General features: G+C 47.6%; 1 protein-coding gene across 5 annotated transcripts in view; it reads left to right on the forward strand.

Annotated features, from left to right (window-relative positions):
• The window catches only part of Katnal1 (katanin catalytic subunit A1 like 1), a 57312-nt gene that overhangs the window by 13056 nt on the left and 31113 nt on the right, over nucleotides 1-13143 (forward strand). For all 5 annotated transcript variants that reach the window (XM_038345311.1, XM_038345310.1, XM_038345314.1 and 2 more), the window contains exon 4: nucleotides 9026-9188. In XM_038345311.1, coding sequence (XP_038201239.1) covers nucleotides 9026-9188 — 163 coding nt within the window. The remainder of the gene's footprint in view (nucleotides 1-9025; nucleotides 9189-13143) is intronic.

Consider the following 13143-nt stretch of genomic DNA (forward strand, 5'->3'; position numbering starts at 1 on the left):
ACATCTAGGCTTAGTGAGTGCATCCTCTTTAACAAGGTTTTCTCTTCTTGTGAGGCCTTAGACTGGCTAAGGTTGTCTGTAGCTAGGACTGGTATTGTGTATATGTCCGTGTGTGTGAGTGAATGTGCATGCATATGTCTGTGTGAGTGTATGTATGTGTGTGTGTGAGTGTGTGTGTCCATGTCTGTGTGTGTGTGAGTGTGTGTGAGTGTGTGTGTGAATATATGTGTGAGTGCGTGGAGTGTGTGTGAGTGTGTGTGTGAGTGTGTGTGTGAGTGCGTGGAGTGTGTGTGAGTGTGTGTGTCCTTGTCTGTGTGAGTGCAGGTATAGAGGCGAGACAAGGCCACTTGCTCCCTCACTCTGCCTTACTCCTTTGAGACAAGGTCTTTCACTGAAGCTGGAGCTGGGCTGGAGGCCAGTGAGCCCCAGTGATGCTCTGCTCTGTTACTGCATGACTACAGTCGCAGGCACGCACCGAGCCATGGGATTCAGACTCAGGTCCTCTTGCTTACATCGCAGGTGTTACCCTCAGACCCACCGCTCTAGCCCTTAAACATTCTCTACTCATCTTAAAAGTGAGTATGGCAGAGCTTTCTCCCAGCCTTCCTGAAGCAGAATTTGTATTTAAGGTATAATGACTGGATTACATTGTGAAGTATTGACTATAGTTAAACTCACCTCACCTCACGTAATTTGCCTTTTTTTCCCTTTTTGTAGTGAGAGCACAAGGCTCTGCCTTAGCAGAATTCAAGTATGTAGTAGAGATGGCTAGCGGTGGTCACCTTCATATATGCTAACTGTCCAGAATTGATTCTCGTGTGACTGGACTTGGCTCGTGACAGTGTCAGCTGTGCTGTGGTCTGGGTGTGTGCCACAGCTCGTGTGTTGGCAGCGTATTCCCCAGGGCAGCATACTGGGAGGCTAGATCTCTGAGGAGGGATTGGGTCCTGAGGTGGGGCCCCGGGGTGGAAGGGGGAGCGCCCTCCTGGCATAGCCACTCATGCTGCACCTTCCGTCATGGGGCCATGCCACCCGAATGTCCTTGCCTATGTGGGTCGCTCAGACCTAGCCTTCTCAGCGCCCAGCTATGAAGAAAGCCATGTCTGCTCATTCTGAATTATCCAGTCTTAGTCATTCTGTTAAGTGGCACCTACAGGGCTGAGAAACCATCTCCCTGTCCCTAGCCCCCGGGAGCCGCCATTCTCTTCCCCAGGCCTGTGATCTGACTGTTTTAGATGGCGCGTGTGCATGAGATCCCACATTTGTCTTCCTGCATAACGTCCTCTAAGTTCACCTATGTCTGTGCAAATAAAAGAATGCTCTGTTTTCATTAAATTTTTCATTTGCTTTACATACCAATGATAGTTTCCTGTCCCCCTTTTCTCTTCTGTCCCCCCACCTCCTGTCTATCTCCCCCGCCCACTCCTCCTCCTCCTCCTCAGTCCTTTCTTTGTTAAAGCTGGATAACAGTCCTCCACCTTCTTCTCAGCACATTTCCCGACCATCCCTCTGAGCTGTGTGCGTGTCCTGCTGCTATGAGCAGGGTTGAGAAGACACAGGACTTCATGCCTTCAACGCCCCATCCGGTTTACTTAGCTGTAGGCTCACAAGTGGGACTCTTCGGTCATATAGTAGTTCTAGTTTGTTTGTTTGTTTATTTATTTATTTATTTATTATGTATACAGCATTCTGCTTGCATGTGTGCCTGCACACCAGAAGAGGGCACCAGATTTCATCATAGATGGTTGTGAGCCACCATGTGGTTGCTGGGAATTGAACTCAGGACCTCTGGAAGAGCAGCTTAACTGCTGGGCCATCTCTCCAGCCCTCTAGTTTTAATTTTTAAAATTTTTATTTCTATTGTATGTGTGTAGATGTTTTGTGCTGTAGGAAGACCTGCAGCTTGTAAGTACCCTCCTCTTGGGGCTTGGCCTCTTATACTATATATGCAGATGCAAAATCTGTGTCCGTCCCTTTTTTCCTTCCTCCTTTCCGCCGGCTGCTCATTTTGGATTGCAGGATTCAACTGGTCAAGCGGAGGATTCTGATTTATGAGTTTACCCCCAAATAAATAACTATCTATTTCTCAATTCTGAGCTAGTGTGGGATTTCTGTTAAGCGTCTGTTCACCCCTTTACTTGGCTGGTTCCCCGTGACACCTGGCGCCCAAGTGAGTTTAAACTCCACACCCACTGGGTGAATGGCTTGGTCCTTCCACGGCCCAGACAGGCTTGCGGTTGTTTAAGCGGTTTTTTTTTGTAAAATCCCCGTCACAGTGGCGTTTGTAGCTGTCCTATTTTACCATAATTAAAACATTTGGCAGTTCGATGTCTCCTTATTACTTTGGAAACTGCTTCTCCTACCCGAGATTCAGCATTGTAGTCAAATGTCTCAACATATTCATTGTATGCAGAATCCATTCATCTATAGGTGCTGATCTAACCTTAAAGGCCCAATTATCTTTTTGCATTCTAAGTGTGCATTTTCAAAAGCCAGAGATTCAAGAATTATTCGTCTAGCTTCTGGGTCTGCTACTCCCCTAGATCACATATGTGTAGTGCCCACAGAAGTCAAAAGAGGGCGCGGGATTCTCTGGAACTAGAGTTCAAGACAATTGTGAGCCACATGTGAATGCTGGGACTCAAACCCAGGTCCTCTACAACAGCTGCCAGTACTCTTAACAGCTGAGCCATCTCCAGCCCCTGTTTTTAATTTTTGAGTGTCTATTGGTGTTATGATGGATACACAGATTATATGTCCATGTGGTAGATTTTAACCAGCCATGCCTTGTGGGGGAAGGACAAATGACATTGCGTATGTGAACCTGAAGTTACTGAGTCAGTTTGTTCTGTATAGGTCATTTTGTGATTAAAGCCCTAGTAGACCTTCTAATGCTATTTCCTCAAGACCTGGAGGGAGGGGCTGGGAAGAGAGCTGTGCGTAAAGGGCTTGCTTTGTAAGCTCCCACCTAAGACCTGGGTCCAGAGGAAGCACCTACAATCCAGTGCTGGGAGCAGAGGTAGAAGAGCCAGCAGGCGAAGCTCAGTCAGTGGGCCACTGCGTGCGTGTGTGTGTGTGTGTGTGTGTGTGTGTGTGTGTGTGTGTGCACGAGCTTGGGGAGACGGCACAATATGTCTCCATGTACACTTAGGAGACTAGTTTTCTGTAAGTCCCTGCCCGAGTTCTTACAGATTTAATGTCAAGGCCGTTAGCACACGTTCCCCTGGGTTCCCTGCTAGCCTAAGTAACTGTCAGCATTCACAACAAAACAAAAGAAAAAGCCAAGTCAATAATGGAAAGGCTCCGCTAAGGCCACAGTCAAGAACTGAGAGGAAACTGCTGTTTCCTGTTGGAAAGTCCTTCGCCTCTGCTCTGACTCAGTTGTTTTCCTGGCATAGGGGGTGGAAGAGGTGCTTTGCTGTAGCACTGATCCGGTCATCCTCCAAGCTCACCCAGTGTGAGGGGTGCATCACAGTGAGCATGCTCTGCAGCCCTGCATCAAACCTCGGGAAGAAGAGGGCTGGAGGAGCCATCTGCCACGAGCTTTGTAAACGTCCCTTGTAAGCCAGGCATTTATCTTTGGCCTGCAGGCAGTATAGTAGCGATAGCTAACTCTCAGAGCCTGGCCTCAGGGAGGCTGGCATCTGCAGCAGGGCTACACCAGGCCCTGTGCACTGGATGGGATGCGTGAGCGGGTATGGCTCCTGCCCTGGAAGCATTTGGTCTTGTAGGTGGGTGTAAAGCTTGCTGGGTAAAATGAGCTAAAGTTGGTGACTGAGGTGACAGGGAGAACCAGGGCAAATGGACTCGGTAATTGAGAGTCCAGGCCAGGCTATTGACTAGGAGCTAGAGGGAAGAACAGACCATGGGAGAAGAATGGCAGTTACCCGAGAGTGTCAGCCAAGGTGAACACAGACAATTTAAGGTTGTTCTTCATATGATGAAGTAGGTTATTGCCTAATGCTGGGCCCAGCCTGGGGTGGCCCCCATTTCCTTGACATTCTGGAGTTACATTATCAGCTGGAATATGGGACAGCCTCTGATTTTAGATTGTGAGGAGAATGTAGGTAGCAGGGTGATTTGTCTCCACAATAAATGGCATTTACTGAGTTCTTTACTTGGCTTAGAATTTAGTCCTCACAACCTCCCGTGACCATAGTCACTATAGGACATGGGCTGGGATCAGATGGAATTTACCAGCAGGAGCTCCCCTGGGGCTCAGCGCACAGCTTCAAAAACACATATTCTAAAATGTTATTTGGATAGCAGAAGCATGCTCTGCTCTGAAGTCTGGGCCTATCTCAAGCTCGTGGCCTGTCTGGCTCGGTTTTCCAGGCCTGAGACTTCAGCTTGTCCCACTGCTGTACAGTTAGAGTAGACTGGCAGAGAGTGACAGACTGGGCTCAGGATGGAGACGGTGGATGTCTCACTGTCAGGGAGCGGCGTTGAGTGGTGGTTGGAGGAAGCCCTAGAGTCTCCGTGAGTTATTTGCAGAGGGCAGATGCCCGGGCCGCCTGCAGCACTGTGCTGGAGGCTGTGTGGACGGGACGATGCTTGTCTGAGAAGCACTGCTACAGGGCCAGTGTTGGGTCTCAGGAGCAGAGGCGCTGGTGCAGTAGTGGGGACAGAAAGCTCAGTGGGAGCAGGCTGGCAGGTGTGGAGAAAGGGTTCCCTCCCGCAGGTACTGTGGTCACTTCACATGAAGGGAGCACCTAGGAAGGCTGTGTGAAGGTGAGGGGCCAGGTGTCCTAAGGGGGAGGGCATTCTGTTGGGCTTTATTCTTGATTTTTGGTTTCATTCTTCCTCTTATATATATAAGCGTTCTGTAGGAAACATCTGTCTCTTGCTACAAAATACAGTGGTCACCTGAATTTTGAATTTTGGAATTCTAGCTATTTACTACAGTGACTGCCTAAAATATTTTATTAAGATTTATTGTAGAGACAGATATGGGGGTTTTAACCTGAAGGTCAGAAAAGTAAAACAGCCAGCCACTGGCTCTTATCTCTACCTCAGTCTTAAATGGTGATCCTGCCTCCAGGAATCTCAGAATGAGTCTGTGTGTGAGAGCTGTCTCCTCCCATTTTATATTCCTCTCTAGTATTGGGATTAAAGGCGTGCACCACTACCACCCAGTTTCTAAGGCAAACTAGTGTGGCTAATGGGATTAAAGGTGTGTTTCACCATTATCTGGTCTATAAGGCTGATCAGTGTGACTGTTTTATTCTCTCAACTTATTTATTAAAATACAAATGAAATATCACTGCAATTTATTTTATGTGTGGGAATGCTTTGCCTACTTGTATTATTGTGTACCACATTCATGCCTCTTGCCGGTGGTGGCCAGAAGAGGGCATCAGGTCTCTTGAAACTGGAGTTGCAGATGGTTGAGAGCTGCTGTGTGTGCTGGGAACTGAACCTGGGTCCTCTGCAAGAGCAGCTGTTCTCTTAACCACTCGCTGAGCCATCTCTCCAGTCCCCTGAACTTGGTATTTCTATGTTTGAGAAAAGGCAGCTGAAAGTGGACACTGCACTTTCTTAGAGACCAATGAAGGCGTAAAGACAAGATGGTGTCAGAATGAAACCATAACACATTTACACTTGGGCTGAAAAATCTTTGTCTTGCTGTCCTTTTCCTGGCAAGCTGCTGTCTTCTGTAGAGTGTAACCATCTCCCCTTCTCCTTAGTTACTAGGAATCCCACACCCTAGTCAGTGCAGCGCCGGGGCTGCACTCTGGACTGCCGTGAGCAGTCCACGGGTGTGATAATGCCACCCGCCCCCTCTAGACTCACTCCTCCCTTTTGTGACACTTACTGCTTACCATTTCTGTTGGGACTCTTCCCCTCTTCTAGCGCCTGTGACTTTTACGTGGCCCCGCTGTTGTCCCTAGTTCGTCTCTAGTCCCCAGTTCCTGTGCCCCCGATGCAGTTCTGCTTGACTGTACTGGTACCCTCTGGAAGCTGACAAGAAAGACTGGGTCCTTGCTGTGCAGCATCTTCTGCTCTAGGAAGGCTGCTGCCTTTGCACAGACCAGTAGTTGCCAGCTCTGGGGGAGAGGGTGTTTCCTCTCAGCTCTGCCACCCAGCGGCCCTGAGGGCAAGCTAGCCAGCTTCGTCCTCATTTTTCTCCTCTGTAATTGAGATCAGTGTGGCAGTTGCCTCATGCGGTGCTTGTGGGAATGAAGCCGAGTAGTTGTATGGAGAGTATGAAGAGCAGCCTGGCCAGGCGGGGCGTGCGGCCAGGTTTGCAGCTTCCACCTGACTCCAATGACTGACCCTTCCCTGTCTTTATCACGTGACTCCGAGAGGCCAACCTTAGACTTTATCCACTTGTACTTACTGCTACCAGACTGCACACGTGCTTATTGTTCACGGCCCCAGGTCATGTGATCTGAAGAACTGGGCCTTGGACTTGATCAGTGCCGCACCCCCAGCACCAAGAAGAAGGTGTGGTGCAGTGTAGGTATTCCAGAAGCATTTCTTGAAGGAACGAGTAGACCCTTGCTCACACCTCTCTGTTCCCTGTTCATCTTTCTGTTTCACTTTCATCCTGGCTGATGTGTATTTAGTGGGTCGCACAGTGAAGGTCCCTTTAGTGGTAAGCTGCCAGATTTTATTTTAGAACATCTGTCTCTTCCTGGCGCTTTTAAATGGTAGTCCAGGGCAGAATAGCCGGCTGGTGTTTATTCACTGTGCTCTGATGACTAGCTAGCTGCTCTCCACGTTTGTACAGCTGTATGCGAGCACAGTGTAAGTCTCTGTGTGACCATCAGGGCCGAGGGCAGTGGTGCTGCGTGCCCCGCTGAAGCCTCTCTTCAAAGAAGCCTCATGAGCTTGCTGCTCACCCAGCCTGGAAGCTGTCACAGGGCCCCACGGTGAAGCATGACATTGTGCAGTGACGCGGCAATGGACAAAGAAGCACAGAGCAGAGTCAAGGCTGTCCTCGGGGACACCGGCAGAGTCTGTTACACATGTCCTATCCAGCTGCAGTGAGGTGGAACTGAAGACAGAGCGCAGGTCTCCTTCCCAAAGGCCACCTCCAGCTTGTTGAGCACTTCATTCAGGCCCTCTAGGAGCCCATCTGAGTAGTGCGCGGCAGGACGAGCTCGGGGGCAGCCCCGGAAGGCAGCCTGAGAACCAGCTTAGAAGGAATCCGATGACATAGCTACCGAGCCAGATGTGCGCACGGAGTGGACTGCGGCAGGGCGAGAGCCGCTGCTGAGTAGCACGTTGTGGGTCAGGACTGTTTCAGGGTCCATGGCCAGGCCTCATGGGCGAGTCTGGCCATTGCAGAGAGCCTGTGTATGGCTGTAAGGGCTAACCTTGGGGAGGTGAGCAGAGGCCTCATGCTGGAGTAGACTCTAAAAAGCTGGACCACGACGACAGTCATCTAAATAGCAAGCACAGGTGCTAGCAACAAGAGAAACTCGACGTGTGCTAAGCAGAGAGGTAGTCTCAACCCATTTTCTCTGCCTGTGCCCTCGACTGCTGCAAGAAAGACATTTCTGCAGGCACAAATACACAAACACACAAATCCAGAACTGCGCTTGACCACTGTCTATCCCTTCCTCAAAACAAACCTAAGTAAAACAGACCTGTCCTGTCCCAACAACAGCAGCACTGCACTGGGAGACTAAAGGTTTGAGCTTTTGTTTTCTGTGCTAGATGGTGGACCCGGGTCTTGGTGAGTGCTGGGCAAGCGTCTACTACTGAGCCGTGGCCCCAGACCTGTGTACTCTAGACAGCAATTGACCGTTGTTAGTTCTCATTCTTCACTGTCTCTTCATGTTTTTATTTCATGAACATTTAAATGACTAAGAACGCCCTAGAACCAATAATATGATAGAACCAATTTCCAAAGTGTCTGCTGGTCATTTTGCAGTGACCTCTCTTCCCCAGTTCCTTTCCCGTGGCCCCTGTCACACTATTGTTTGCTTCTCTCTGTCTTCTGGGGCCGGTGTTGTCACTAGCTGTGTGCTAAAAATGGCTGCTCAGTGACTGCTGAGCTGGACCACACTCTGAGGATGAAGATGTGCATGCGAGAAGCCCGACAGACAGCTGTGCGGCTCTAGCAGCCGTTCCTCGTCCTAACAGGTCCCAGCAATGTGAATCTGCTGCCTTCAGCGGCCGCTCTCCTCGTGCTGTGACAGAATCCTGATGAGGAAGGCCTGATTTTGACTCCCTGATGTCACTCCATCATGAAAGTAAAACGTGGCAGCGGGAGGGGGAGAGGTAGGCAGAAGTACGAGGCTGCTCATTTGGCTGAACAAGAAGCAGAGATGGCACAGGGTTGGGCTCTACCCCATCAAACCACTGCGCTAGCCAGACCTCACTTCTTAAAGGTCCACAACCTTCCGGGGCTGAATCGCCAACCAGAGACCCGGTGAGACGGCAACCCGTGGGTGTCATTTTACATCAAACCACAGCACTATAGTGGAACCGTAACATCATAGGACTTCACTGTTTTCCCCGAGTGTATGGATCCTCAGCCATTTTCCTGTCCTGTCAAATTCACTATTATTGTGCTAGCCTCTATGATACCAGGAAGGAAACTCTGGTGAGCAGATGAATTCAAACCCCAAGTCTGCCGGGTACATTGCAGACAAGGACAGGAAGAATGCGAGAGCTGGAAGGGAGGACGGGAGCATTGTGGAATGCCCACTTCCAGGCGTGGCGTGTGCCCGTGAACTCATAGCAGCTGTGAATCCCTGCACAAGATCTGCACAAGGTTGACCCTGTGGCACCTCGTCATGGAAGGAGTGCTCATAGGGCGCCACATTTCCCTGAGTTGACGGGGGACGAAGAGGCCTTTTCAGTGGTGTTAACAGGCGGACGCAGGCTGTGTTGCCTGCTGTTGGTGGTTAATAGTTACTTTCGGCAGAGTAATGGCTCCAAACGTGTCACCTGTATTTAATAGTTGTATCAGCCGTTACACATTAGGGAAAGCGTGACAGCTTCTTGAGTAAGATGGCATTGAGCTACTTGTCTTTGATTAGTTCTCGTTTTCCCGTCTTTCTGTTGTCAGAGCTCCACCTCAGATCAGACGTCCCAACCGAGAAGTGAGGCCTCTGAGGAAAGACATGGGAGCTGGAGCCCGAGGACTCGTGGGCCGAGCACACCCGATATCCAAGAGCGACAAGCCTGCAAGCAGGGACAAGGACTGTAGAGCCCGAGGGAGAGACGACAAGGCAAGGCTGCGATTCGTGCACTCAGCTGAGGCTTTGGCGGATCTCATAATTGGTGTTGAGTTTGCAGGGTTCCTTAGGGTTTTTATATTCTGAAAGCCATATGTAGTAAATGTACACCACACACACACACACACACACACACACACACACACACGGACACGGACACGAGCAGGGGGTGGGGAGTATAGATGCATTAGTAAATTAGACCTTGTACAGCAGCGTTACACCAAAGAAAGGAACACCAGGAGTAACCCTGACTGTGGGTCACTGGAAGGCTCTAGGCACTCTCATGAATAATTCATGAGACAGCCCACTCCCCTTTTTAGAGTAAGAACCTAAGGGACAGGACGCTCCAGTTCTCTTAGGGTAAGGGGTGGCATCTGAAGACCTCCCCTTCCCCTACCCCACTCACCATTAAAGTCTGGATTGGATCTGAGGAAAGAAACCCACAGTGAATAAATCTCGGGTTGTAAACATGAGGACACAGCAACCAAGCCACAGTTGTCAGACGTCCACCCTGCTCCTCCGGACGTTATATATGGCTTTTCATCTGCAGCGTTTCTGAGTAACTGCCTAAGTCTTACCCTGCCACTGGCATGCTAAGTGCTCAGCCTATCCCTGGAGCGCTAGCCTTTCTGGTTTCTGCGCTTGGTGAGGAGGTGGAAGAGAGACTCCGAGTCTCCGCCGAAGTAAAAGGAACTACTATTAAAGAGACAAACATGAACGTGTCAGGAGAGCTCGTAGTTGTCTCTGACCCGATCGCCATGCCGTGCAAGCTTTAGCAGAGATGAGTTCTCTTGACAATAGTGACAGGAGGGTCACTAGGGTATTTACACTCCTTTGGAAAACATTTGGTTAGTGTGTTGCAACATGCTTGAAAAAAATGAAATAAAGTAGTTCAGAAAAATCAGACTGTATGCCTATAATAAAGGTAGTAATTATCTTGAAAATATTTAGTTAAGTAAGTGTATAAGCATTCAGTTATAGGCGCTCCTATTTGGCAAGTACCCTGGTCTTATGGCCTGATGAGGTGTCTTATGACAAAGCTGTTTAGAGAACTTGTAATGAGGAGGTGAGGGCCCAGAGTGTATCTGCTTTTTGTTCCTTTATGTTGGTTCCTACCTGTCTCTCCATTAAGATTCCAGTTTTAGGCTCAGTGTGGTGGCGCACACCTTGGTCCAGCACTCGGGAGGCAGAGGCAGGCAGATCTCTCTGAGTTCAAGGCCAGCCTGGTCTACATAGTAACTTGAGACCCTGCCATGAAAATAAAACAAAATAATTTATAAATATGTGCTTGTGTGTTCTCATAATCTAGTAGATTTATTACTTTGTGTAAAGAATTCTGAAAGCCTTTTATATTCCAGACACTTAGCTTCATTGATATAAAAAATGAGAATAAGAAGAATTTATTTTGGGCCCATGAAATGGCTCAGCAGGTAAAGGAATTTGTAATAAAGGCTTGGCAAGGGTTCCTAGTATATTTGCCTTTTAGCTTTGTGTGTAGGATTGAGGGATGGAACAGCACATAGCAGCAGCAGAAACAGTGCTCTCCCTGAGTGCCGTGAACTTCGTTGTTGCTTCTGATGCGTTTGCAGCCTGTGCTGGTTTCTTCCATCCTGTCTGAGTATAGCCCCACCTTCTGCTCAGTCTGAAGGTGTGTGGGACTGGGCTGCAGAGGCTCAGGACTGTGCACCCGAGCTTTAAATCATGATGTGAACAGTGTCAAAGTCTTCCTTATTTAAAAAATTTTTCAATTAATTTTTCTGTCATAAGAAAACACTATATAAAAAAATTCTGGTAAAATTTGTGAGAGACTGCATCCTTTTTCCCCCTATCTCTTCTAAAGCTTCTGATAGGCTTCAGACTAGGTCTGAGTTTAAAATGCTGGTTTTAAAGCAAGCACCAGTCATTTTGCATAATAATTTGTTGTTGAGGCTGTGTTTCTTTTTAATCCTGAAGGTCATGGGTTTGCATGGCAGTGTGAACCTTACTTTATTTAGTACATTTTTACTAGGTATGTGCTTTGTGCTAGCCATAAATATAAACTAATAAAGTGTACCTACTATAATGCCAACACTCAGGAGGCTGAGACAGGATAGTCACGAGTTTGGTGCCATTGGGCTTCATAGTGAGACTTTGTCTTACAAAAAAGGACTCCTGACATCTGGCTATTTCTCATTGCTGACAGGAATGGCAGAAACAGCTAAGCCATGCTGTTGGCATTATTTGAATGTACCAGGTGTCAGTCTGTTTGGGATGCCGTCCCAAACACCAGGTCATTTTCTAGACAATGGAACCTCAGGCAGTGTCTAGTGAAGGCATCTACAAGGCTCCACCTCTCAATGACAGAATACCCAGGCCTGGCCTTTGATGTGACACTGGGGGGAACCCATGTGTTCAGACTGTAGCCCATGGAAAATGAAATTTACTATTTTGCCATTTAAGCATAGAGTCAGTATAGAAGTGTGCTGAGAAACGTAAGCTGCCCTGTTCTAAGCTCTATCCTGAATTCTGTTTGAAAGGATGTGTAGCTTTAGTCATGAGACAGAGGAACACTGGTCTCCAAGAGCTAACTAACCATACTCAAGAACTAGAGGTTTATGTAGAAATAATAAATGCTTTTTTTAAAAAAATAGAGAGGATATACTGAAAGTAAATATGAGGGGGTAAAAGGAATGGTTTTATATTATAATAAAAATAAGTTTAAGTCAGGAAACAACGATTCTCAAATGTGTTAGGCTAGCCGTGTTGGCTTAACTAATTTGTGGTTAATGAGCAGTTTCTGCATGACCCCTTTATTCTGGCCGCGTGTGATTCTAAATAGAGGGCAAGTTCTACTCCCTGAACTCACTGCTCAGTTCTCCAGCCTGAAGTGCTTTGTCTCATTCTACATGGCGAATGCTGCCCTCACGGTTAGCCGAGATGCAGGAATGGAGAGATGTGGGAAAGAGGACGGGGATATTTTGCTGATGCCTGTGACTGATGACCGCACAGATGAGCAGTGACTTCAGAGAGGGCAGAAATCATAATGGAGCTATATTACGAACGATAATCTCACATGGGATACTGATGTGTGCTCAAGAATCCCTTTTCCGGAAAAAAATATATGTTCACATATAATTCATGCACATGTGCAGATTTGAATGTCAACATAAGGCATGCTCATAATTTAGAAATAACAATTCTCCAATGCTCCTTATAGACTTCATAGAATGCTTCTGCCGATTCAGGCCCACTCTCCTCTGTGATTGCACTGATGGAGGAATGCACTGTAGACGTGAATGCTGGTTGATAATTGTTTTCATTAGTAAGACAGTAGTAAAGCCGTGAAAAATAAAGCATCGTGGAATTTTACTAATTTGTCCATGACTTGTGTGACATTGATAAAGGATAATTTCCAAATATTGAAAGAATCTTCACTTTTTTGTGTTTTTATAATGTAAAAAAAAACAGAAATGACATATGTGTATGCATGCATGTATGTGTATGATGTATGCACATATATGCATGTGTGTGTGTCTATGCACGTTTACACCAATGCATGCATGTATGGGGGTCAGAGGTTGACAGCAGGTGTCTCTGTCATTCTTCCCCTTATCTTTTGAGACAGGCTTGTGTGGAATATTACTTTATGTAAAGATGTATTTCCAGCACGCAGAGGTTTGATTTTTAGTATTAAATGTGTTTCACAACTGACTTATGAAGTTCTTGAAAATTTAATAATTGTCTATCATAAGCCAAAAAGGAGCAGTTTCTGTAGTGACCCTTGTAGATTCCTCGTCATGAGTGTGTCCATCCCAGGTCAGGAAGGAACACTGGCCCCTCGGAAGTCAGATGTCATGGTCCTCTCTCAGTCTCTGACACTCCCCATTTCTCAGAGGAACCAGCATTCTGCCATAGGATGCCCATTTAGTAGCTCCTTGTTTGTAGCCACCTGTTCTTTTGAATGGGATTT

Source organism: Arvicola amphibius, chromosome 10, assembly GCF_903992535.2.
Source record: "Arvicola amphibius chromosome 10, mArvAmp1.2, whole genome shotgun sequence".
In the NCBI taxonomy this organism is placed as follows: Eukaryota; Metazoa; Chordata; class Mammalia; order Rodentia; family Cricetidae; genus Arvicola; species Arvicola amphibius.